Source organism: Tasmannia lanceolata, unplaced genomic scaffold (genome assembly GCF_043159265.1).
Source record: "Tasmannia lanceolata isolate RefF3 unplaced genomic scaffold, GAP_Taslan_0.1 ptg000005l, whole genome shotgun sequence".
Taxonomy (NCBI): domain Eukaryota; kingdom Viridiplantae; phylum Streptophyta; class Magnoliopsida; order Canellales; family Winteraceae; genus Tasmannia; species Tasmannia lanceolata.
The window spans coordinates 11675492-11703178 of NW_027518682.1; the positions used below are offsets into that span (position 1 = coordinate 11675492).

General features: G+C 44.2%; 1 protein-coding gene across 2 annotated transcripts; it reads right to left on the minus strand.

Moving 5' to 3' along the window:
* Nucleotides 1-655: 655 nt before the first annotated feature.
* LOC143877492 (cationic amino acid transporter 7, chloroplastic-like) lies at nt 656-4222 on the minus strand. 2 transcript variants are annotated; one of them, XM_077379564.1, is made up of 5 exons: nt 3681-4222; nt 3358-3580; nt 2920-3268; nt 2255-2486; nt 656-933 (listed from the first exon to the last, which is right to left on the minus strand). In XM_077379564.1, exons 1-5 carry the CDS (start codon nt 4057-4059, stop codon nt 899-901), a joined length of 1218 nt encoding a protein of 405 aa, XP_077235679.1. In that variant the 5' UTR covers nt 4060-4222; the 3' UTR covers nt 656-898. The 2 variants fall into 2 exon arrangements, with proteins under 2 accessions (XP_077235679.1, XP_077235678.1); XM_077379563.1 differs by having other exon boundaries at nt 656-1442; nt 3681-4219.
* Nucleotides 4223-27687: the final 23465 nt, after the last annotated feature.

The window sequence follows — 27687 nt, forward strand, 5'->3', positions numbered from 1 at the left end:
CCATAGGATGATCCAAACCGTCCATTAGATGGCCCACAGCCTAAATAGGTTGTGCCAAAAAAATTATTTCGGTAGGTTGATCCTAACCCTCCGATCTATAGAGTGTTATGATCAAACCTCTAACATTCAAATCGAAGATTTGGCACAACCTATTTAGGTTGTTGCCCATCTAATGGACTGTTTGGATATTCCTATAGAACGGGCCATACCGTACTTTTAATAAATTGAGGAGAGCCCTTATCAAAATACAGTGATGCTGATAACATTTCTCATAAAAAAAAATAATTTGGGAGATGATATTTTCACTCCCCCTGCATTACGGGCACGCTCCCCTTATAACGTGATTTGGCTATTATAAGGGGAGCGTGCGCGTAATGCAAGGGGAGTGAAAATATCATCTCCCAAAAATTTCTTTATGGCTATTATACAATTTATATATGTAGGTTTCTTTATAAGTATTAAATACCTTAAATTTTTAACCTCCATCACTATATGTCCATCTTAAAAACATGTAAAGTCTCATATAGGTGGAGCCCTCCTACTCTTATGGGTGTTAATTAAAACTGATTTCCTAAGTTTAGGGGGGATGAAGTGGACCTACTCCCTAACAAAATTCCAGTAATGAGAATGGTCAACTGGACACCCAAACAGAGAATAGGAAACTTTACACATCAAAAGTCATTTTTTCTCTCTTTTCTTTTCATTTCTTTTTTCCCAAATTACATTAGCATTCAATTCTAACGCTGACGGATTACAGCCTAATTAAGGGGGGCCTAACCAGTAATCCAAACCCATCTTCTATGTCACAACTTACAAGTATACAATCTTTTCTGTTTTCCCCCATATCTAATAATCCATCAACCAAAAAAGGAACAAATTTTACACCTTGAGACTAGCATCATCTTTTTCCCCCGGATAAGTCAGCAGATTTTTCTGGAGAAGAAGAGCCCCTTCTTCAGCGTCAAAACTAGCATGAACACTATAAAGAACATATACAAGAACAACCAGTATAGAGAAATACCCAAAACGTACATACGAAGGCTTGTCTAAAGAACCCAACAAGAAAACATTGAGAAAGATAGAAATCGAGGGTATCCATGGCATTAGTGGGACCCCCCAAAACTCTGGTTTTCGAGCTTGGGGTACAAAGAAATTGAAGATTTTAATTAGTGCAACTGCTACTATTGTGCAAGAGGCGAGCATAAAGGCTTTTGGTTTTCCACGTGGGGCGAATTGCCATAAGATAGTGAAGATTAGAGAGGTGAGAGTGAAAGAGAGGAGGAATGAGAATGTGGGCCATGGGTTCGTGGTCCCCACAGACACGTAACGTCGATAAATTACAGCATTTGCCACCATGTAGAATACGAAGAGAGTTCCAATCGACACAAGATTGATAAGGACACCCAGATCTGTGAACAGTGCTATCGCTGCTGTGAGAAGTCCTGAATCATCAACATAAGTAAACATTTAGATAAATAATCACTACACGGAAATTCAATGTATAATCATATGTAACATCTAATTATGTAAATGGTTCATAGGCTCATCTCATCTCATCTCATCTCATAGCCAATAAAATGGATAGAGATGGATGATTATATACTAAGTTTCGGTGTATATTATCTGAACATCTCATCATTTCACAATTGCCAACTTGCCTATATAATATACTGACTTCAAAGCAGAGAAAGTCTATCGAGTGTGACAATTCTGACATGAGTGGAAGTGTCTAGCTTTATGAACCCAGCTCACATAGCACAATCACAATTGGGCCCCACTTATTCTATGATCCAAACCAATCAATCGATCGACCGTGCATCAATAAGTCTGGAGTGAGTAGGGATAGCAGACCGAGCAGTTTACCCTAGGATTAGATGAAGGCAGGGTAAAGAACACCTTGTTGCAGGGAAATGATTGGGTTTAGAGAGAAGATGGGAATACGTTGTGGGCCTTGTGTCTACAAATTAAAAAATTGGAATCAAGGGAGTGGATTTTCATGCATGACCATCCATAGCAAGGCCTGATAGATGAACGACTTAGATCATAGAAATTGCGGGCCCCACTACGATGATATCAAGGTGCACGTGATGAAAAATGCGTCCAACACCACACTATCAACTCAATAGCCTAAGACCAGGGCCCAAGCTGGTCCTGTTACAAGATAGCTTATGACTCTCTTCCTAGAGGGCCCAGAACCATGGATGAACCCTCAGTGGACGGTCAAGATCATCTGGCGAGGAGTAAAGCTGCGTACCTAGGAGTGCCGAGGCGTTGAGGGGAGTGGCGGTCTTAGGGTGGACCCGGGCGCACCAGGTGGGGACCACGTTGGAGCGACCAATGACGCAAAGATAGCGAGCCTGGCCCAGCATAGACACCAAAAGTGACGTTAATATCCCAAAGCTGGCCCCCACACCAACCACGTTAGACACCCAATCCCAACCGTCCGATCCTCTAAACGCTGCCGCAAAAGCCGCTTCCCCATCCATCTACACATTCATTTAATCCGAAAATTTCAAAAAAAGAAAACCATGAATAGCGATTTAAAAGTCTGTAACTGCTTATAAAACTAAAATAGATAGACCATTAATGGCCTTATTAAAGACAATCACTTGAAACGGAAATCAAATTACTCAATCCCCCTATTTTGGAATGAAATTACTCAACCAGCTGTTCGTTTCCAAAAATTACAAAGCTATTAATATTTTCATAACTCAAACAACAAACCCATTAAAGAAAACCCAGAAAAAAGGTTGAATTTTCCAAAGAGAGAAAGATAACCCATTACTAAGAATTAAAGAAGCACGAGATATCAGTGACCCGAAAACGAAAAGAACCCATCAATGGCAGGCAAAAAAAGATTGAAAATATCATAAAAAAATCATTTTTTTTTCACTTTTTCATTTTCTAATTCCTACTTACCGCATCATAAGGAACAAGCTTTGACATAGAAGCAGCCATTAAACAGTATATAATTGTCACGAGCACAACTGAACCCGATACACCAATTGGAATATCCTTTGTTGGATTTTTAACCTCTTCAGCCATTGTAGACACAGCATCATAACCAATATAACTCATATAAACCATTGCCGCGCCATTAAAAACCCCTGAAATTCCAAATGGAAAAAACCCATCTTCGTTTTTTGGATCAGATGGCTTAGAGAAATTCTTCCAATCCCCTCTCCAAAACCCCACTAGTATAATGAATAGCAAAAAAGCTAGGTGAATCGACGTCAACACCATGTTCAAAACATTGCTCTCCTTTGTACTGAAAAGTGAAATACAAAAAAGAATATTAGAAACAGAGCATAAAATTCCAAACATTTTATAAACAAGCAGGGAAAAAAAAATTTATACCTGTAACAGATACAAAGAGATATAACCAAAACAACCCCAACTGCCAAAAAATCAATCTCATTAAACCCATTTGGAAGTCCTGAAACTGTAATTCTCCATTTCTCAGTCGTTGAAACCCCAATGGCAGTCCCCAAATAAGCAGTAAAACTCCTTGCAACAGCCGCGTTAGAGAACACATAATCCATCACGAGATTTGCACCAGTGAGAAAAGCCGCAAATTCGCCTGAGAAAAAAAAATCCATGGAAAATTTTTGTAGTATAAAACAAGAAAAGAAAAGCAGTTAAAGAAAAGGGGGACTAGGGACTGGTGCTAAAATGCGCACCGAAGGTGACACGTAGGTAACTGAAAGCTCCACCGGCGACCGGCATGTCGACGGCGAATTCAGTGTAACAGAAAGCGGAGAGGAGAGCGCAGATTCCAGCGACGGCGTAAGATAAGACGATGGCGGGCCCGGCGGAGGTTTTGGCGGCATGGCCGGTGGTGACAAAAACTCCGGCACCGACCATACCGCCGATGCCAAGTCCGACTAGGTCGAACCAACGCAAACTCTTTTCCATGTCTGAACCGGACCGGGCTCGAACCCGGCTCATCTCTTCGAATGTGGTTGAGACCGAACCGGCCCGGGAAAGAAGCCGGGTCGGAGTTTTAGACAGGGCTCGGACATAGGCTCGAAAGCTGGAAAATGAGCCGTGGGTCTCCATAGACTCCGTTATTTTTTAGGAGATAGAGATAGGGATAGGGATGGGATTATAAAGGTGGAGACGGTTCGTGAAGAGATAAAGGACTCTCTCACAACGAGTCTGACATGAGTAGTAGAACGGCCACTAGTAGGGTACCGGTAAAATAGGGCAGGCTTTTGGCGGTTTACGATAAATTTAAGATATGGGCAGCTAAATATAGGATATGGGCAGGTGTAAAGTTCTCTGTTCTTAGACTCTTCTTACCCACTCTCTTTACATTTCACCACACACTTGCCACTAATGCCACCAACTTGCTCTGCTTATTGCCCTCTGGCCTTTGGGGGTTTTTTGGTCACTTTATATTTGGACGACCATATTTTGATTAGTGACACCATCTCCTTCCATGATAAATTTGATTTGGGAAAAGATTTTCACTATTTTTCAATGAATTATAGAGCACTTACATGATAAATATAGAATGTAATTCAGATAACTATGAAGAGTGATGATGATAGAAGATTCGTATCGAGCCTAATTTCTAGTTCAAACTTATTACTTAATCCAGCTAGGTTACCTTTCTTAACCCACTTGCCTGATCAACACCTAGACAATCCGACGGTGAACCTCAACCCCATCCAACGTCTCACATATTCTAACAGTCTCTTCTTTTTAATTGGCTGTTGGGAGCTTTTTGGGTATTCTAGTGACTTTTTACAGCTTGTTAAATAATAAAAGACAAGGTGAGTTTGTGCCATTATCAAAACAAGTTAGTGCAAATATCACTAGTCTTTTTCTCCTTCTGATATAGAAAGGAAGGCAAATTGTAAAGGGAGATGATATTTTCACCCTTCTCCAGTACGCATTCGCCCCCTTTAACGTGAAGATCGGGCAACTTCAACGCTTTTTGACGTCAAATCACGTTAAAAGGGGGTGAATGCGTACTCACTCCAGAGGGGGTGAAAATATCATCGCCCATTGTAAAAGGCAGGGTTGTTATGATCCTTCCTAAAAGACACTTAGGATACATTTGGATTGCCGGAATTAGGCGCTCGAATGGGCATCTTTATTTTGATTCTGCACCATTATAGTATTTAGATCAAAAAAAATAGATGGAATCAGGATGCAAAATCGATACCGAGGGCAGAGTGTTGAAGTATAAATGATTAAATAATGCCAACTCTAATAGCTTGAAGTTTGGAGTAATTGGCTGTTTTACATGGTATTAAAAATCCACATGCAGCTCCAATGATAGGTAACTCCCCAAAACTTTGAAAGCTCACTTTCCTCTATAAAAGCAGGAATAATTGGTTGTTTCACAGAATTAAAGGGAATAAATGCGGGCGATGATAAATACGCACCCCCTATGGGATAATTCACACCCCCTTTAAAGGACTATATGTGGCAGACTTTTAACACTTTTTCGGGTACGAATTATACTACAGGGTGTGTGAGTTATTATTCTAATTTTGCCCGATCGAAGTGAAAATTTTATTGCAACTTTTAAATTAATATTTTATTTTATTTTATTTATTCCATTTACAATAGAATCAATAGAAAATGCCAATTTCAATTCCTGATTACTGTAATCTCAATGCAGCCTTATTGGGCTTAACTCCTGCGCCGTGTATGCAATTGGATCCATCCATAGGCATATTGATAGATAGATCCCAACGGTCCAATGACACCTTTGGATTTGAATCATACGGTCTAAAATTATCTAAGATTGTGACCTAGACTATATGTCCGATTATATTACATAGGGATATAGTAGGGAATTTGTCTGAAAGGCAGATTTTAAACTATGGGATTTGCTAGAGACCATTACAGAAAGCATTTCATAGACCGGCTGCCGCATGGGAGAGCAGCCTCATCAGATGAATTACTGAACAAGGCAAAATCTGTTGAAAAGTGCCCAAGTGGCTGCTCTCTCGTTCAGGAGCCGGTCTTGAACGAGAGAGGCTACATATTTTTAACGTATTAAATGGATTTTTTACCAACTTTCTAAATTTACCCCTGCTATATTTTGTAAATGACAAGATTTTAATTACATTTTTTAAGCAAAAACAGTTTTAAACTCAAATTTTTCTTGTCTCAGTTCTTTTTTTTTGTTTTTTTTGCCTTATCACGTTTTCTAACTGTGGGCAAACCCGACCTGTTCTGCCCGTTTCTATAATTTTCGACTGTCCAGTGAGATTTGGCAGTGATTTGCAAAGTATTCTTGGAGCCAAGCCAAGTCCTCCATGTAATTCTAGTCCAACAGTTTCACCTGCTCTAAGAGAGGAAAAATGAAAACGCCATTAGTCCCCAAGAATTCTCTTTTCTTTAAATATAATGCGAAGCGACCAATTGCTCCAAAAGCTTAAAGCTGTTGGAGATGGTGTTATTTAATCTTTTATCCTTTAACAATCTCCGTCACGTGCGGCCCCTCTTTTTTAGGGTTGACCTACACGTGGCACATATGACCCCTCTTTTTAGGTTTGGCCATTACATATGGATATTTAATAACAAGCTTGTAGGTTCGAACTCGAGACCTTTGCTCTGATACCATGTGAAATGATCAATTAATCCAAAAGCTTAAGCGGTTAGGGATTGTGTTATTTAATCTTTTATACTTTAACATATATGAAAGTCAAAAGTTGCTCCCGATGATGTTGTACTAATCTAAGAGAAATTATACGGTGTAAGGGCTTATAACAATAAGGCCTTTGTACGGTGGAAGTATCATCCTTGATATCTGATCCAACATTAGCTCCTCAAAAAGTGACCCGCTGTTGGATCAAATATCAAGGGCGGTACCCCTACTTAATTGTTGTAAGCCCTTACACCATATAAAATCTCCTAATCTAATATAGGCTACATAGTTTAAGTATCAACTTTTTTTGTTGTATCTTGGATGGTCTGATTCAAAATAGATTGTAGCCCATACATTGAAAGTAGGATTCGTGGAATTCCCTGACTAGGATCAACCGTATCGTCGCCTAGATATGGGTGGATCCAATCCTAATTAGATCCACCAACAGTCCTATCCAATGATCTGAACGGCGCCATAAATCCAAAATACTAACGGAAAAAAAATACCTTGATTAGATTATCCTATGCCCTTGATCCATCAAGACGATGTTGGTTTGGGATAAGACCAAGATCATGTGGGCCACCTCTTGGGGTATTACATGGGGTCTCAATTTCACATGCATGCCCCCGGACATTAAAAAAAGACTCGAAATGCACGTGATACGATAGAAAAAACTGATAATTAAATTGATAAATATCGGTTTTTATTAGGGCTGCAACTCTAGCCGGGTAAAACCCGACCCGCATCGACCCGACCCGAAAATAGCCTGGGTCGGGTTCAGGTTTCATGGGTTTCGGGTCGAGCCGGGTTCAACATTCAAAAGCCCGCATGAATCTCGGGTCGAGCCGGGTTTGAAGGGGCCCGACCCGACCCGACCCGAGTTACATAAGTTATAGTATATACATTTTTTTCTATTGTTAGTTAAAAGTTAAAGGGATAATTACATTTACACCCCCTCTAGTTTCTGACACATCCACTTCCACCCCTATAGTTTAAAACTGACAAATACACCCTTGTAGTTTCAATTTGTTTAAGGTAGGCCCCCTTAGCTGAAGGTTCGTCCATAGATTGAAGGGTTAGGATGATCCGATGGAGCTGATTTTTTGGGCACACCCTAACTATGTCAGGACCCATCAAATGAACGCTTTGGATCATCCAAACAATGTGGGCCCACATTATTTGGATGATTTTTTGGTAGTGTTTGGATTCGGGTAGGGGCCCACATTATTTGGATGATCCAAAGCGTTCATTTGATGGGTCCTGACATAGATATGGTGTGCCCAAAAAATCAGCTCCATCGGATCATCCTAACCCTTCAATCTATGGACGAACCTTCAGCTGAAGGGGCAAACCTTAAACAAATTGAAACTACAGGGATGTATTTGTCACGTTTTAAACTATAGGGGTGGAAGTGGATGTGTCAGAAACTAGAGGGGATGTAAATGTAATTATCCCAAAGTGAAAACCCACGCACCCACTGTTACTGTATGTGTGTGTAATTTCTGCTTCTATGAGTTGAGTTGATTCAAGTGTTTGATTCAGCATTGTTTGATTGTAATTACAACATTGTTTGATTACAGCATTGTTTGATTCAACTGTGATGTGAGTGTAATTACATCATTGTTTGATTCAAGTGTAATGTGAGTGTAATTTCTGCTTCTATGAGTTGAGTTGCCTTGCCAAATAAGAATTTTCCTTAAAATTTTGCGTCAACGTGAAAAAACCCGACCTGACCCGAACCGACCCGAGATTTATCATGGGTAGGGCCGGGTTTGGGAATCGTGGGTTTTCCGAAAAAAAACCCGACCCGACCCGACCCGAGATATTTCTCGGGTAGGGTTGGGTTCTCCAAAACCCGACCCGCCCGACCCGAGTTGCAGCCCTAGTTTTTATTGCACATACTCAGAAGACATGCATCGCATATTAATTTTCATCAAGGGACAGATATCAACACAAGTACACATCCATATTTTAATAAAGGCACTCCTCACTTTGCTATAGACTTTTTTAAATAGCTTTTCATAGCTTTCCAATGAGAAAAGTACAAGACAAAATGAGGAGTGCCACTATAAAAAAATAAAATAAGTAGTCGGATGTCGGCCCCCTTTATTTAGGTACTATGTTTCGGAATATGATATTGCCATTCCTTGTCTTGATGTTGTCATTCTAAATGTTAATTATTAATAGCTTTTGCCGAATTGTAACAGCTCTTAAAAGTTAATTAAAACACACGTACAAAGAAAGGTTTTGCTAACGAGTGCCCTTCGTTAGGATGCATGGGAAACATACTTAAAACATCTCTAAAAGTCTCAAAACGTGTGAAATTATGCTTCCAATGCGCCTTAACGGGCCTTAACGGGACTCGATAGCAAAACTCTACGAAGGACATCTGATGTTAAATTAAGGGACTGTATTATTTTACTCTACATTTCCAAGATATATGCCGCTGAGATATTCCACCAATATTATAGCGTGCAGTAGGGGGATTGGGTGAGTCCCAATTTAAGAAGCCTACAGTAATTCATGGTTTTAAATTTCAGTTTCAGAATGCATTTCGGCCCTCATCGAAACCTAAATTTCGGTCTAAATATGGTACACCAGTAAAAATAATATTTTATTTAATGCCAAATTTCGGTCAAATCTTCAGGAAAATACTAAGTAATTAAGAAATTTGAGATTTTTGGGTTGAAATCTCAAATTTCGGACGAAATTTCGAACTTTCTGACGAAATCCGGTACCATTTCCGGTATTGGCGATTTCAGTTTCGGTGCTGAATTAAAAGTTAAAACCATGCCGTGATTAACCAAGGAGGGCGAGTTCGACTCGGTCAAATAAGGGACCGAGTTGGCATCGTTGCCTTTACACGTAACGACATATTGCGGTAATAAAAGCTGTAGCTTTGAAACGAGGCATAGCTTGATTGGGTCCAGCTTTTTATAGAGTTGATGTGTCAGTTAAGACACGTCCGAGTCACTAGAATCGTCCCAGGGGAGAGCGAACGGATTGGGTTGGGTTGTGGATAAGCACGGAAGTTGTGCCCGAGTTCAGACACCTCGCCGAGAAAAGCGCGCTTTGTCGGTAGATGGCCCTCGCCAATGGCGCAACTTGGTTACTCGAATCGATAGGGACTAGATGTCGTTGCCCTTCATTGAAAACCGCGCGCCTGTTTCTCGTTAATCCGTTCTCTCACAAAAGTTAAATGACATTCACATCCTGTTTTGATAATGGCACTTCTCTACACACTAATTACTTGGTATTGCTTCCACGAGTAGGGTTGCAACTCGGGTCAAGGTGGGTCGGAAGAGCGGTACCCAATCCAAGAAACTATCTCAGGTCGGGTAGGTCAGGTTTAAGAAACTTACAAAGGCCCTTCTTTTTGGAGCGCTCATCTATACTAAGGTTAGGTTAGACCCTCCGGAAGCAATCCTCGTGATAATTTAGGTTTCGTTATGCATTTCGGCCCTCACCAAAACCGAAATTTTGGCTGAAATCGGGTACACAGTTAAAAAATAATATTTTATTTAATACCAAATTTTGGGGAAATGGTTATATAGTTGAAAAAAGGGCAATGATATATTCGCACCCCTTTTAACGTCAATTCTGGCAGACTTTAACACTTTTTTATGTGTAAAACGGGTGCGGATCAGCCTATATAGGGTGCGAATTTATCATCACCCTGAAAAATTGAGAATTTTTGTTTGAATTTTTTTGAAATCTCGGATGAAATTATAAAAAACACGAAATTTTGAACAAAATCCAATACTGTTTCGGTATTGGAAATTTTGGATTTCGGTCGAAATTTAAAACCATGGTTGTAACTTAGGTTGGGTCTTACCCGACCCACATCAAGCCGAACCGAAAAAATCATCGGCTGGTTTTAGAAATCTTGGGTTTTTTAAAAATAAAGCGATCTGACTAGACCTGTGATTTCTTTTAGGATAGAGTAGGATTCTAAAAATCCCGACTCACCCGAACCGAGTTGCAACTCTAGTTTTTGTGCCTTTCGTTTCCTTCAGGACGATCATTTGAATTAACCATTATAAATCCATGCAACAACAATAATTTCCTGGGTCCCAACGATTCTTAAAACAAATAGATTTAATATCGAAGATTAAACATCATTTTAAGGTGGGCATTGCGCTTGCACATATATGCCTCTATGGGTGTTGATTTTTTATTATATCGGGAGGTCTTTTGAAAAAGAAACTATTTACCAAGATGTGTTCCTAATATATAAGCTCAACCGTTGGATTGGAATAGATCATGAACCATAAATTCAACTATTTGAACTTTAATCATGGTGTATACATTGATAATGTAGAAAAACCCAATCTGATCCGACCCGATATATTGCGTAGGGTCGGGTTTAAGAATTTTAGGGAGGAACGACAGAAAAAGACAAAAAAAATAAAATGGCAGGCTAGGTGGACCTCACACGAGAAGAACAATTAAGGCCACCAACTCGGTTTGGTTGTAGGTAGTTAGCTGGTAAAGTGGTGGTAAAATAATACTCAAGTAATCAATAGGGAGGAGAAAAGGTTTTGGAATGGTGGTAGAGTGGTTAGTAGTTGGTTGTCATTACCATTATATATATATATATATAGAGAGAGAGAAGAGAGAGGAGGCAAGAAAAGGCATCAGAAAATTGGGAAGTAAATTCCATTACATGACCCGCCTAGCCAACGAACTGGGTGGACTCGATCCTCTGTGCTTCCAAACAATAAGGAGAACAGGTTGAACAGCAGAAGTTCAAAGATTAAAGATAGGGTGCCAATATCAAAACAGAGCGAATATTAGCCTTTAGAATAAACTTATCCATCCCATGCAACTTTTCTAGAGATGCACCAAAAAACGGAGATCTGCAATCCTTGCAAGCAGAGTGGCAGACCGTAATATTTAATCCTGCTTTGGGCAATTGTCATCGGGTCTCTAACCAATTTACGGGATTATTTTTTCCTGTTCGGGAGAAAGGGAAGTGATGATATATTCGCCTCATTCTTCTCCTAGAACAGCCCCCTATACTGTATTTTCTACCACCCTCTTGCACTACAAGCGGGTGGCCCAAGTAAGAAATATGTCATTTCCCAGGATAATTTTGTTTTTTATCGAAATCGTGTGGGCGCAAATAGACGAATTCAGGTTCCCGACGCCTCACCTTCTCCTCCTTTTTTTCCGGAGATTGCAGAACTTACAACTTGTTTTCTTTTAAGGGACATTTAATTAACCTTGGGAAAGCAAAAGATCCCACAAAAGAGAAGTGAATAGATACGGAAGGGCTTATAAGGACTTGGGTGAGTGGCTCCCTACCTTTTTTTAGATTGGTAAACCTGGGATTGAACCCATGACCTTCTATTGATTAACGTACAAAGCCTCAGTTAATTGAGCTATCGGCACAATTCGTATCACATTGTGGCACATACACAAGGTGACCCACCAAATTTCAAAATGTTGAGTCAGCTATGTTTTAATTTGGAAACTGATACTTGCATTCCCTAATTTAAATAGAGCTGTTTGGCAAAGGAATAGCAATCCCTCGAGGTTTGGCAGTCGTGATTTCCAATTGTTAGGATTTGAAATCTTGGGTCCGTCACTATCCTAAGATTTCGATATCCCAACTTTAACAGGCATTTGTCTCGCTTTTAGTAATGGCACGTCACTGTAACCAATTCCTTTCTAAACTACGCCAGCAAGAGTTAGGACTTAGGAGTTAGGAGGTTCTACTGTTCCATCCTAGCTTACCTACCAAAAATCTTATATTGAATAAAGTGAACATAGAGGTTTGACTCAAACGTTCCAAACTTGGCAGTGCTTTGACCAGAAATAGACCCAGAGACAGATTATGGATCAAACAGACAATATTCTCGGATATTGGGAAAGTTGTTATATTCGTCCCCTTCTTCTCTCAGACACCCTATTCGTGTATTTATGAATATTCTTTTTACACTAGAAGAGTAGAAGGGATGGCCCAGGGAAGAAAAGCGGCCGAATATATCAATTCCGGATATTTTGGTCAATTGGTTAGGGCCGTTCGATTCTTTATTCCAATCTTTTAAAATATTTTAATTAAGTTCGAGGACCATGGTCTGGTGTTTGACTCTTGGTATAAAGTTTTTCATTCTGCCCCTTTATACCCTCTCACATGCACTAATATTAAAAAAAAAACCTTTTCGCCCTTATGAATTTGTGGGGAGTCGTTAAAAACGGTTCGTCAAGGAAAGTTATTCAATTTGACTGCAATTTCATACCTAATTTTACTTCTGAGTACAGTGAGCAGTTTAGGAATTAGGATCACAAAAGGGAGAATTGATACTATGGGTGGCCGTGAAAACACGTGAAGTCTAAAAAAGTAGGTATGGCCCACTTTTTTTTATGATCCAAGCCGTTCATCTGTTTGTGCACAACGTAAATAGGGTGTGCCCCAAAAATCATTTCCATAGGATGATTCTAACCCTCCGATCTCGTATTTATATTGTGCCCAAATAGATGAACGGTTTGGATCATGAAAAAAAGTGGGCCGTACCTACTTTTTTCAGACTTCACGTGTTTTCACGGCCACCCATCATATAAATTCTCCACAAAAGGGATCCTTTTGTGGAGAATCCCTTTTGTGGAGAATTTATATGATGATTCTAACCCTCTGATCTGAACTGATCTGAATATGTAGTGCCCGGAGGGTTAGGATCATTCTATGGAAATGATTTTTGGGGCACAACCTATTTACATTGTGCCCAAATAGATGAACGGTTTAGATCATCAAAAAAAAGTGGGTCGTACCTACTTTTTTTTAGACTTCACGTGTTTTCATGGCCACCCATCATATAAATTCTCCACTAAAAATACCCACACTGCGCATTGGATGTGGTGACTTTAATTTATTCACGGGAATCAAATAGAGATTCTCATACTTCACGGGAACTTTAGAATATATACTTGCAAATGGGTAGTCGAAAAATTGATCAATGGTCCATTTTCTTCAATGGGTAGAACTAGAAGTCTTTCTGTTCAATGGTTTTGAGTGACTGAGTGTCCTATCAATGTGGTTATGGGCCCACCACCTAAATACTATCGCATTGGTACTTACTCATAGGACGGATTTCTGAGTCATATAGGTAAAACATGTCTTCAGACAACAATTGTCACGGGCTATGAAAGGGGAACTACCGTGGACTATGTACGACCATGAAGCTTGGGTGAAACTAAGTAAAGGTCCGGACCACATGAAGGTAAATAAATATGTGCTACATTTACTTAGGCTCAACAAGTCAGGTTTTATTCACACCTTGATTGATCTGAACGGTTCATTTAGTAAATTTTGCTTTGGATTTCATAAGCCCCCAAAAACCATGCCAGCGATCCAATCTTACGTCTACTAATGAATATTTAGACTCCAATGGTACCCAAATTGGATCTATTATGGTGGAACTCTATTGCATCTTGGTGGCAACCAAACATAGTAGGCCACTAGATCAACAATATCCATTTAGAAATTTTGTTACATTTCTGTGGTGTAATCCTTAGTGTAGATGCATTTATGTCTATTAGTAATGTCCAAATTGTTGGCCCATCATGTCATGACTTTATAATTTTGAAGGCGTCTCCCACTGCTATACCTCCTGCAGTAGGTGTTGGCTTATTGACAGGGTTTCCATGTGCAAATTTTCAGGGAAAAATTGCCAATGGGAGACACCTAAATACGAGAATTGTCAGCAGGGGACACAATTTTGAAAATCTGTTAAAGAGGGTTGATAACCCCCTTTTGAAAGTTTGATAACCCCATTTAGAGGGTGTATAACCCCCAGTTAGAGACTTGATAACCCCCATTTCATCCCTCTCTAACAATTTTTCAAAACTGTGTCTCCCATTGGCAATTTTTCCAATTTTCAGAATATCAGAACTATTGACGTGTGAATCGATAATAAAGTAGCGTTAGAACTTAGAACTCCACTGCTCATTTTGCTGGCTTCATCATTGGTGGATCATTGCCTGAAAATCACACCAATCAGACGATGTGAACAGTTCATCCTTTGAATGTAGATGAGTGGTCAGTTTTCTCAAACACTAGGTGCCCTTGTTATGTGCATATAACTATGGTGCATATGGCTAGTTATAATCCAATTATTGTCTAAATGTGGGAATGTGTTTTAGAGATATGAATGTTAGTTATGGTGTATGGGTTTAGGGTAGTGGTAGTTAGTTGTTGAAGATGTTTCTTGTTAGTGAGTGTTGGTTACTTGTTATGTGTTATGTAAGTGGGTTAATGGGGTAGTTATGTGATACTACCTTCATTCTTGTAAGAAGTTTATGTTAATGAAAATGGAAGAGAAGATTTTTACAACAGCAAAGGAGACTTTATTTTGGAGAGTCACGGTTCTTCTCGAATCAAGCTGCTAGGAGGTCCGGTTGCCTCGAATCAACCTCTTTCCCTTCTCTATTTCTATCTTTTTCTTGTTTATTTGTGTTACGACCAATTAGGCACATAACAGTCATCCAATAAGATAGTCAGTGCTAACTTGGATTGGGCCTAACTCAAACCCCTACGACCCGAACCCAATGGGTAGGAAGGGTGGGAGAAGAAGAGCATTGAGAAGGTGTGAGTGGGGAGAGGGCGAAAAGTGGCTGAAACTTATTAAAAATAAATTTTATTTTGTGTGGAATTTTTTTTTCCTGTCTTTCTTTCTGCCTTTTCTCACCTAGGCCCTCTGTTTCATGTGGATGTGATCCGGCCCTTTTATCCAGCACAACCCATTTAGCGCTCCTGATAGAGAAACTAAGGCATCTTCAACACTTCTCGATCTCCATTTTTTAAACCGCACCAAATGGGCGGAAGTGAATCACTCAAAGCAGCTCTACTTCACTCCGAAAATTCATAGTGAATCACGACAAAAACTGAAGTCAGAAATTACAAAAAAACCTAGTGCAGCAGGTCAAATTTAACGCCATTCTCTTTTTTATCCACGTAAAAAAGAGCATTTTTACTTTTTAGCTGCCGATAAGGGTTCCTTTTATTTGACCATTATCTTTCTAGAGAAAAAAAGTGCGCCGCTATCGGATCAAATATCAAGGGCAGAACTTCTGTTGTACCGCAAGTACTGCCAAATCTACATGCGAATCCACCATATAATTATGTGCCTAGATGGGCCCACCTTAGGGTAGAATAACTTAGTTTATATTTTAAAACTCGTGAAGATTTCCCTATGTTGTTTGGTATGGGTATAGTATTAGAGATAAAGGGATATCTAGACTAGCTTGGGTAGGAGTTTTAGAGGAAGCTGTCTAGTGGGTTTTCTATTTATAAATAACATGTAAGCAATCTTTTTGAAATTAATAAAGAATTCCAAACTCAAAACTATGTTTCTGCACAGAGAGGATGACCCAGGTAGATCTTCCCTCTAAGAAGATCAATCACATTAAGAGCTGCTTTGGTTTCGTAACAATTGGTATCAAAGCAGCACGGTCATGCAGCCTCGCGTAGAAGCAAATCGGAGGAATAACGAATCATTGGGAGGACACAATGAGAGGGATAAAAAAAGTATTTAACTTTACTAAATGCCAGTTGCAATCAAATGGCATCGGTTAGGTGCTCATAGTCAGTCATAGTAAGTTAGGCACTCTTAGTAAATTAGGCGTCCAGATTGTGTAAGGATGTAAGCCGTCTGTCTTACCATCCGCGCATAAACATCTCAATCATTCGAAGAAAAAAAAACAAAAAACAAGGGAGCTTTGTTGAACGAAATGATGAGATCAGCTTGAAAATAGCCTCAATCTAGGGCTAGCAACGAGGCGAGGCGGGGCCGGATGTTGCATTCCCGGCCCCGCGGGGGAATCTAATCTCCATCCCCGCCCCGCCCCGCCGGGGAAAAATCCCCATACAATTCCCGACCCAATGAAATAAGACATGTGAGAACTACTTACATATAAAATATAAGACACACTTAAATCATAAGCATATTTTTATGAAAAATGATATTTGCACAACCTCAGTTGTCTTTTCTTCATTAATTTGTTCATTAAAGCCTTTGGGAAATGAAATGATCATTTGATAGGTCTTCACATTTTAAATAAGTTATATTTTATGATGCAAGGTACTAGTAATGAACAGGGGTGGGGCCAAGATCCTCCCCGCCCCGGGGAATTTTTTTAAATCCCCGCCCCATCTCCGCGCTAGATAGGGAAATCCCTGATTGAGGATCGCTGATGATGACATACCAATTGATGAATCATTCTAAAATAAAAGAGTAAGAAAATGAGTGAGAAAGAACAAGAAAATGAGAAGAGAGAGAATTTTAGTCCTACACAAGAAGATCCCATTTTTAACCAACTAGCCAACAAGGTGGGTGGAATGTTACGTGCCTAGATGGGTCCCACCTATGATAGAATAAAATTAGTTTATGTTTTTATAGCTTGTGGAATTTTCTCTCTAGTTGTTTGGTATAGGTATGTGTAGGTGTCTTAGATATAAGGGCTTGTGTAAGAGTTTTAGAGGAAGTGGTCAAGTGAGCTTTCTATTTTTAAATAGCAGGTAAGCAGTTTTTTTTTCAACTTAACAAAGAATTCCGAACTCAAAACTGTGTTTCAAACTTTCTACACAGAGGAGGGCTGATGCCCCGCTCGAAGTGGGTTGAGAGGATGATCTTTCCTCTAGGAAGATCAATCACGTTGCGAACCAATTTGGGTTCATAAAATTACTTCAGCAACTCACTAATTGCTCGGAACTTGGTCGAGTCAACTCAATCCAATTGTATGCAAACTAAGCCAAAGATTGGCTTATTTTTTATAAATCAGACAATTTTACTTCATTCTGTCAAATGCAGGAATCGATCTCCCCAGTGCCTTGCTTTGATAGACATGCAGTGAATGCAGTAGCACATACAACTTACCTAAAAATTCATCGCAACAGTAACAAAACAGTCAACAACCAAAAGAGGTTTTTCTAAGTAACCACCAAATTAATTTTTCAAATTTTTTTTTTAAAGAACAAACCGATATTCACAGTCCCTTGCTTTGACAGATACGCCCCGTCTATTTTAACTTTCTTAGATCCAAGGCAACATTTCTGAAGCTGCTATACTGTTGAATACTACAGGCTCCCTTTACTGGTAATTGTAGATCGCCAGACAAAGAATTCCTCTCAGGAAATCCAAGGTGTGATTCAGTTCGACCAGCCGAATTGGCACTCCCAAGGATGTCTTGTGGTTAATCATTGCATGTTTGCTGATGTATCACCCTTGTCCCCTCACTATAATATCCAGCCCAAAGCCAATGGTGGACTTTAGCTTGGATTTCTTGGGAATGATGCTCCCTCTCTTTCTATATCGGTATTTACACCCCCAACCACTATTCTACGATGTTGACAACTAAACACTACTTACCACTATTCTCCGAGGTAAGTTCCGGGAAAATCCAATGCTTCTCTCCTTCCCGTGAATCTCGTTGCCTGTTGGCTACTTATTCCACTACTCTCCGAGTCTATGCCACGCAACCTAAAGAAGTTGGAGCAGATGCTCTGATTTTCAATGCTGGTCACTTTTGGAAGCATGATAAAAGTATAAAGATGTATGCTCAATTCTCTACAACCCCTTTTTTTTTCCTTTCCATTTTTCATTTCTTCTCTTGTGGGATTCTGTGAAGAAATAGTTTACAAGTATGCTAAATAGGGCCTTCTACTTTGTGTTTCAGGGGCTGCTACTTTCAGGAAGGTGCATCTGTAAACATGAGTATGGATGTGAAGGATGCATTCAGAAGGTCCTTGCAGACATGGAGACAATGGGTTTGTGAAATTTTACTATTTTAGAACTAGAAAAGAGTCATGTCTTCTTTCGAAGCTGTTCACCAGTAAATTACAGGCAAGCAAAGATCAGAAACTCCTTGCAAGAGATCTCTTTACTGTTTGACTGAATACTTGGGACCAGATACAACAAGATCATGACATGAACAATAAAAATGCATGGGAGGAACACGAAGAGATTCTAGAGATGGTGGTGAGTGTAACTCTAGCACTACACCAGAATCAAACTAACAGAACTAGAAACAGAGCAGTGGCATAACCCAAATTATTTCCAAAAAAAAAACTCAACAGATCAAGGGTGCAAAGAGAAAGGTCCAGACCCTGAACATAACATATATAACAGAGTTCAGGAAATATTGTCACCTTTAGAATCATTCGGGATCCAGGCACACCGGTTCCTATCATTCATGAATCAAGACTGCAGTCATTGGTGCCTTCTGAGAGTCCCTGATATGTGGAATGAGCTTCTCTGTGCCTATCTATTGTCAGAGGGCTACACCATCAAATGCAAAACATGAGAAGCAAATTCCAAATAACAATAAAACATAATTCAAAAAATGAGAAAACTGTTAATGAAGCATCCATAGGCAAGAGTAGTAAACCGATACCAATGAGCAGATGTCGCCTTGTAAGATGGGTCGAAAAATTACTTTCCATCTTCAGGGTCATAAGTTGTTTGGATTGCTTCTGTTCAAGCTATTTTCCTGTGCTATCATCGTCAATTATCTCACTGATCTCCATCTCCTTCACTTTCTCAAGCTGCCTCTTGAAATCTAACCTCTCTGTCGCACGTGGACAGAATGTATCAATAGAAACAAATGCCGAAAGTAATTACTTTCTGCATTCTTCTTTTAGGCTCTATTTCTTTCGACGTAAAAATGGATGTGAAATTTTTTTTATGTTCTTTTTTACAACATAAAACAATTTTAATGTCGAAAGAAACGGAGCCTTAATGACATGATCTGCTAAAAAAAAAATCGGCATTCTTTGAGGGGGTGCTTACCAAAGAAGAGGTTTGGATATAGAATGACGTATCGGAGCAGGTACATATCCTTGGATAGCGGCCAATATGGCTGCATGCCCAACTGCGGTAACCTGTAAATTACCAGGTAATTTGTCGGACATTGGGTTAGGAGTGGGTAAGCTAAATGAAAGCGCATTTCAAGTGCTTGGAGAAGGCATATAGACTGAAGTGTTTGGGACGAAAAAAGAGTATTGACCACATATAAAGTCATAGAAGCCATAGTTTCCATTGGATATTCATTCAAGTAAAAATAGTTAGAGAACTTCTTGCTAATTCTGTTCCTCTTCAACGTATATGACTAGCTGGAAACTGTCAGTGTAAATAAAAGTGTAAGTCAGTGTTAGGTCTAAAATCGGTAACAGGTTATGGTAGGGCCGGAAGGGCTGATTTGACAAGCCACGGCTAGAGGGTTGGTGGAGTCCTGCACTGCACAAGGGCACAGACAAGAAGACAAAGGGTCAGAAGACCGACCCGGAGTGGTACTCCGGACGGGCGCTTCAACACTCAAGTCAGTATGAGCAGGAGTGCAGAGCAATGTCAGAGCAAAACACTAAAGGTCTTAGATGTTTTTCAGAACCCTCACCTTAGCACAAATGAAGGCTATTTATAGTGATTCGGAGCCACCTGTCCTTCCACCTGTCCAAGACAGGTGGTAGCCCCTGTATGGACCAGATCTCATACCTAAGAGGTGCAGTTGGAACCTAGGAGGTGCTGGTGGAAGTCCCTGATTGGTCCAGACAGCATACCTAGCAGAGGACAGGTGTTGGCTTTGCAGTGGCCCCTGTGAGGGCCACGTGTCAACAGCCGGTTGGTTGTATATTTTGGACCCCATCAGTTGCCCCCTGGTTCTTCGAGCCATGAGAGTAGCTGGAAGAAGCAAAGAGAAGGTAAGAACAGCATCTGATCGGCCTTAAGGCCTCTGGGCAGCTCAGGCCGGACTCAGATTCAGCTGGAAGGAATCGTGGCCGGACAGGAGCCTCCGGGCACCGTGGTCTGGCCTTGAAGTTTGGCCTGAAGGAGCACGGCCGGGCAGAAGGCTCTCGGTTATCCAGTACGGCCAAATTTTGGACCAGAGGTCTGGCCGGCCAGGCTTCCTGAGCATCATAGCCGGGCATAATTGGTTCATGCGGTTCATGCGATCCTGTCCGGCAATGGCACTGGACGGCCAGCCGGACAGGTCTTTTGTCGTCTAGGGCTTTGTCGTCTAGCGCTTGCGCCATATCCTGTCCGGCTAAGGCTGTGGACGGCCAGCCGGGCAGGTCTTTTGTCTTCTAGCGCTTTGTCGTCTAGCGATTGCGCCATATCCTGTCCGGCTAAGGCTGTGGACGGCCAGCCGGGTAGGTCTTTTGTCGTCTAGCGCTTTGCGCCATATCCTATACGGCTAAGGCTGTGGACGGCCAGCCGGGCAGGTCTTTTGTCTTCTAGTGCTTACGCCATATCCTGTCCGGCAAAGACTGTGGACGGCCAGCCGGGCAGGTCTTTTGTCTTCTAGCGCTTTTGTCGTCTAGCGATTGCGCCATATCCTGTCCGGCTAAGGCTGTGGACGGCCAGCCGGGCAGGTCTTTTGTCTTCTAGCGCTTTGTCGTCTAGCGATTGCGCCATATCCTGTCCGGCTAAGGCTGTGAACGGCCAGCCGGGCAGGTCTTTTGTCTTCTAGTGCTTTTGTCGTCTAGCGATTGCGCCATATCCTGTCCGGCTAAGGCTGTGGACGGCCAGCCGGGCAGGTCTTTTGTCGTCTAGCGCTTTGCGCCATATCCTGTCCGGCTAAGGCTGTGGACGGCCAGCCGGGCAGGTCTTTTGTCTTCTAGTGCTTTTGTCGTCTAGCGATTGCGCCATATCCTGTCCGGCTAAGGCTGTGGACGGCCAACCGGGCAGGTCTTTTGTCGTCTAGCGCTTTGCGCCATATCCTGTCCGGCTAAGGCTGTGGACGGCCAGCCGGGCAGGTCTTTTGTCTTCTAGTGCTTGCGCCATATCCTGTCCGGCTAAGGCTGTGGACGGCCAGCCGGGCAGGTCTTTTGTCTTCTAGCGCTTTTGTCGTCTAGCAATTGCGCCATATCCTGTCCGGCTAAGGCTGTGGACGGCCAGCCGGGCAGGTCTTTTGTCTTCTAGCGCTTTGTCGTCTAGCGATTGCGCCATATCCTGTCCGGCTAAGGCTGTGGACGGCCAGCCGGGCAGGTCTTTTGTCTTCTAGTGCTTTTGTCGTCTAGCGATTGCGCCATATCCTGTCCGGCTAAGGCTGTGGACGGCCAGCCGGGCAGGTCTTTTGTCGTCAAGCGCTTTGCGCCATATCCTGTTCGGCTAAGACTGTGGACGGCCAGCCGGGCAGGTCTTTTGTCGTCTAGCGCTTTGCGCCATATCCTGTCCGGCTAAGGCTGTGGACGGCCAGCCGGGCAGGTCTTTTGTCTTCTAGTGCTTGTGCCATATCCTGTCCGGCTAAGGCTGTGGACGGCCAGCCGGGCAGGTCTTTTGTCTTCTAGCGCTTTTGTCGTCTAGCGATTGCGCCATATCCTGTCCGGCTAAGGCTGTGGACGGCCAGCCGGGCAGGTCTTTTGTCTTCTAGCGCTTTGTCATCTAGCGATTGCGCCATATCCTGTCCGGCTAAGGCTGTGGACGGCCAGCCGGGCAGGTCTTTTGTCTTCTAGTGCTTTTGTCGTCTAGCGATTGCGCCATATCCTGTCCGGCTAAGGCTGTGGACGGCCAGCCGGGCAGGTCTTTTGTCGTCTAGCGCTTTGCGCCATATCCTGTCCGGCAATGGCACTGGACGGCCAGCCGGACAGGTCTTTTGTCGTCTAGGGCTTTGTCGTCTAGCGCTTGCGCCATATCCTGTCCGGCTAAGGCTGTGGACGGCCAGCCGGGCAGGTCTTTTGTCTTCTAGCGCTTTGTCGTCTAGCGATTGCGCCATATCCTGTCCGGCTAAGGCTGTGGACGGCCAGCCGGGTAGGTCTTTTGTCGTCTAGCGCTTTGCGCCATATCCTATACGGCTAAGGCTGTGGACGGCCAGCCGGGCAGGTCTTTTGTCTTCTAGTGCTTACGCCATATCCTGTCCGGCAAAGACTGTGGACGGCCAGCCGGGCAGGTCTTTTGTCTTCTAGCGCTTTGTCATCTAGCGATTGCGCCATATCCTGTCCGGCTAAGGCTGTGGACGGCCAGCCGGGCAGGTCTTTTGTCTTCTAGTGCTTTTGTCGTCTAGCGATTGCGCCATATCCTGTCCGGCTAAGGCTGTGGACGGCCAGCCGGGCAGGTCTTTTGTCGTCTAGCGCTTTGCGCCATATCCTGTCCGGCTAAGGCTGTGGACGGCCAGCCGGGCAGGTCTTTTGTCTTCTAGCGCTTTTGTCGTCTAGCGATTGCGCCATATCCTGTCCGGCTAAGGCTGTGGACGGCCACCCGGGCAGGTCTTTTGTCGTCTAGCGATTGCGCCATATCCTGTCCGGCTAAGGCTGTGGATGGCCAGCCGGGCAGGTCTTTTGTCGTCTAGCGCTTTTGTCGTCTAGCGATTGCGCCATATCCTGTCCGGCTAAGACTGTGGACGGCCAGCCGGGCAGGTCTTTTGTCGTCTAGCGCTTTGCGCCATATCCTGTCCGGCTAAGGCTGTGGACGGCCAGCCGGGCAGGTCTTTTGTCTTCTAGTGCTTGCGCCATATCCTGTCCGGCTAAGGCTGTGGACGGCCAGCCGGGCAGGTCTTTTGTCTTCTAGTGCTTGCGCCATATCCTGTCCGGCTAAGGCTGTGGACGGCCAGCCGGGCAGGTCTTTTGTCTTCTAGCGCTTGCGCCATATCCTGTCCGGCTAAGGCTGTGGACGGCCAGCCGGGCAGGTCTTTTGTCTTCTAGCGCTTTTGTCGTCTAGCGATTGCGCCATATCCTGTCCGGCTAAGGCTGTGGACGGCCAGCCGGGCAGGTCTTTTGTCTTCTAGCGCTTTGGAACCTGTGCCTCGTATTTAATGCGGACGGCACATTTAATGCGAACGGCGCATTTAATGCGGCAGGTGACGTGGCGCACTCCGGCTGGCGGGAAAAGGGCGGGATTTTTCCCGCTCTTCCCAGCCTCTCTATATATACCGAAGTTTACTCTTCATTTTTTACTTTTCACCTTTTAGTCTCCTCCTCTTCTGCTCGGCTATTCAAGTTTCTGCCCGCTTCGGATCAGTGAGCCCGAAGATCTTCGTCCAACACTTCAGTTCGGTAATCTCTTTTAGCTTTTCTTTTCTTCCCTTTTAATGTCTAGCACTAGTTCGGAGTCGGACTCTAGCTCAAAGGAGTCCGGTTCGACCAGTACCACTACGGGGTCTGGGGCGTCGGAGAGGACGATGCCGGCCTCACCTATGGAGGCCGGTGTTGAGGACGAAGAGATAGTAATCGTACTAGACGAAGAGAGCGGAGAAGAAGTGATTGTGGACTTAGACACAATCCCGGTCCGTGGGGACGGACCGGACCGGGTAGAAACCAGCGACGATGAAGAAGACGTTGAAACGGTAGTTCCTCGCTCGCCGCGCATGCCTGTCGAGATGATAGCGGAGGCACGGATGGAGGCCAACCCACAGTACAACATCGGGGCCCTGTACGAGGTGAATCATCTGTGGCCGGGCAAACTTCAGGCCGTCAGGGACAAATACTGTATTCCTGATCGGTACCTTTTGAGGGCGGCCGTTGAAGGAGACCGGGCCAGCAACGATAGTGCAGATCTCTGCCTATATGAAGAGGCCTTACGGGCCGGGCTTAGGCTTCCCTTCCACCCATTTTTTGTCGATGTACTGAATTATTACGGGCTGGCGGTTTCACAGGTCGTGCCGAACTCTTGGAGGACGCTGGTCGGCTTCCTGTACCTTTTGGGAGTCCGGCTCCGTAGGAACCCCACCGTGCCCGTCTTCAGGATGTGTGCGCACCTGAAGAGGCACAAGGACGACGGCTGGATCTACATCAGCCAGAGGCCCGAAGTGAGAATGATCACTGGCATACCTACTTCCATTCACACATGGAAGAACAGGTTTTTCTACGTAAAGGACACCGAGTCGGGCTCCCACTGGCCGTTCTCATTGGAATGGAGAACGCCGGACACTCTTCTCCTTAGTAAGAAACCAGCCCTTGAGGACTACGACCACATGACCTTCGCTCTGATCAAAGAAGAGCTGAAGCGAGGTCAAATACACTGCTCAGAATTCGAAGAGGAGGCCGAGCTGGTAGCGCTCGGGGTCAGTCGTGCGACGCCGGCACGTACGTTAACTTTTTAGGCCAGCATTTATTTTTTTTTGAACTGCTCTTCAATTTTTCATAGTTCTGACTGCGTTCTGTTCTCTCTCTCAGAAATGGTGAAGCAGATGTCCCTGCTGGACAAAATCAAGCAGACCTCCCAAGCGTCCTCAGCGCAGGAGCAGCCCCAAGCCAAGGGCAAGAAGAGGAAGGCGTCGGAGTCGACTCTGCCGATGGTCGCACTGGCTAAGCCTCTGAAAAGCAGCCGGGCGACACATAAGCTTGCCCTATCGAGCCGGGCAGATACCGCGGGACAGAGCTCCAGGTCCGGAGGGATGACAGGGCCGCAACACGGCGGGACAGTTCTGGGCATTGCTGCCGCCACGACGGTTGGAGGCGACAACGTCTTCCGCCCGAACTGGGGCGTGCAGAAAACGGACACCGGCCTGGGGGATACCCGGGTGGCCACGGAATTGATGTACAAGGGCGTCCTCCCACGCGACCGGTTAGAAGTCGAGAAAGAGGTGCCGGAGACCTGCGAAGCGGCAATCAGCTCCGCCCTCTATCAACTCCAAGTCTACTCGAGGGACATGGCTAAGAAACGATATCTCTTCTCTGAGACGATCACAAAGATCGAGTCCGAGAAGGCCTAGCTCCAGAAAGAGAACGGCGAGCTTACCGAAGCCGTCCAAATCAAAGAAGCCGAACTCAACAGCTTGCAGGACGAACTGCAGAGGGTCAAGAACCAGGCCGTGCAGGATCTCCTAATTTCGACGGAGAGGGCCGGAAAGAAGGAGAAGGCGGCCGTGGAGAAGGCCGTGAAGGAGACCGAGGAGAGGAAGGACGCTCAGCACTTCGACTTGGGCCTCCAGGCCTATAGGGCGGGTTTCCTTCTCTGCTCCGAGCAGGTGAAGAGGATTCACCCCGGCGTTTCCCTGGACGGACTGACCATTCCGTATGCACCTCCGGAGGGGGAGGATGATGAAGAGGAAGACGAACCGGACTCCTCCCGGCCTATTGAGATGGATGCGGAGGTGACTGTGGCCGCAGTCTCCTCCACTGAGGTCGGCGGGCTTGCAACCCTCACTCCTACAGAGGTCGTCACCGAGGGAGTGGCCGACGAGGAGGCCTGAGTAGCAGCCCTCTTGCTCCTATCTTTCTTTTTGGTGGTATGCTTTTTGTACGGTCCGTGAGGCCCATTCTTTGTAAGCCAGCTCAGCGAAGAGAGCAATTTTGTAATATGAATACTATGAATAGAAATACACTTTTGTCCAACTTTCTGTACGGCGTTCTTGTTTTTTGTACGCATAATTTCTGTGCTGCTTCCTTCTCTTTCTGTCGAGCCGGAGTGGTTGTCCGTCATTGGCCGAGAGGATCTGTGAGCCATTTACAACGAGCCGAAGTGAACCACTTCAACCCTCTAAGTCTGCAAGCACCGAGCTGGGAGCTAAGTATGCAAACACTTAGAATCTTTGAAGGTGGTTTCCACTGCGGGCGTCCTCGGCTGGAACTGATCTCCAAGCCACTAGGATGAGCCGGAGTGCACCACTACTGCTCGTCCTAAGTCTGCGAGAACCGAGCTGGGAGCTCAGTTTGCAAACACTTAGAATCTTTGAAGGTGGTTTCCACTGCGGGCGTCCTCGGCTGGAACTGATCTCCAAGCCACTAGGATGAGCCGGAGTGCACCACTACTGCTCGTCCTAAGTCTGCGAGAACCGAGCTGGGAGCTCAGTATGCAAACACTTAGAATCTTTGAAGGTGGTTTCCACTGCGGGCGTCCTCGGCTGGAACTTATCTCCAAGCCACTAGGATGAGCCGGAGTGCACCACTACTGCTCGTCCTAAGTCTGCGAGAACCGAGCTGGGAGCTCAGTATGCAAACACTTAGAATCTTTGAAGGTGGTTTCCACTGCGGGCGTCCTCGGCTGGAACTAATCTCCAAGCCACTAGGATGAGCCGGAGTGCACCACTACTGCTCGTCCTAAGTCTGCGAGAACCGAGCTGGGAGCTCAGTATGCAAACACTTAGAATCTTTGAAGGTGGTTTCCACTGCGGGCGTCCTCGGCTGGAACTGATCTCCAAGCCACTAGGATGAGCCGGAGTGGTCCAGTGCTGTATGTTGGCGTTTATAAGTGACTCAAAGAGGGACACTTGTTTGGGAAACTTATTTTATTCATTTCGGAACTTGAATAATTACAGCAGTTCTTTACAAGTCTACGAAGGCAAACAAATTACTGATAGTAGATCCGAAGATTTCTAGAATTCCAGGCGTGCGGTAGCATCTGTTCGTCAAGGGACTCTAGCCGGTAGCTTCCTGGACGGACAACCTCTTTGACTCGGTACGGCCCTTCCCAGGTCGGAGAGAGCTTGCCTACTCTTCTTGGTTGGGAGACGGAGGCCTTCCTCAGGACTAGGTGGCCGGCACAGAATTCTCTTGGTCGGATCTTGACGTCATGATATCTGGACACTTTCTGCTTATAGGCTGCAGCCCTGATCTGAGATTCCTCACGAACTTCTTCAAGCAAGTCAAGGTTGGCACGGAGTCCGTCCCCGTTGAGCTGCTCATTGAAATGGACGATCATTGGGGAGGGGATGCCGATGTCAACCGGGATCACTGCTTCCGTTCCAAAGGAAAGATTGAAGGGCGACTTACCTGTAGCAGTGCGCGGAGTGGTCCGATACGCCCAGAGCACATGATACAGTTCGTCAGCCCAACGCCCGGCCTTGCCATCCAGTCTCTTCTTTATCCCCTGCAACAGGGTCCTGTTCGTCACCTCTGTCTGCCCATTCGTCTGAGGATGTGCCACAGATGTGAACCTTTGCTCGATCTGCAGATCTGAACAAAACTTTCGGAAGTTCCTTGAGTCGAACTGCTTGCCATTGTCCGTTATGAGGACCCGGGGGATTCCGAATCTGCACACTACTGATTTCCAGAAGAAGTTCTGTACATTCTGCTCTGTAATCTTGGCCAGAGGCTCGGCTTCTACCCACTTGGTGAAATAATCGATGGTGACAACGACGAACTCACGGCCTCCAGAGGCCGGCGGAAAGGGGCCCAGGATATCCATTCCCCAGACTGCAAAGGG

What these genes read in the sequence shown, in the direction of transcription:
- LOC143877492 (XM_077379563.1), bottom strand. Translation starts at nt 4,059, where the DNA reads ATGGAGACCCACGGCTCATTTTCCAGCTTTCGAGCCTATGTCCGAGCC. An exon ending in TCTCTTTGTATCTGTTACAG is followed by an intron (nt 3,269 to 3,357) that starts GTATAAATTTTT and finishes TTCACTTTTCAG; the next exon opens with TACAAAGGAGAGCAATGTTT. An exon ending in AGCTTGTTCCTTATGATGCG is followed by an intron (nt 2,487 to 2,919) that starts GTAAGTAGGAAT and finishes ATGAATGTGTAG; the next exon opens with ATGGATGGGGAAGCGGCTTT.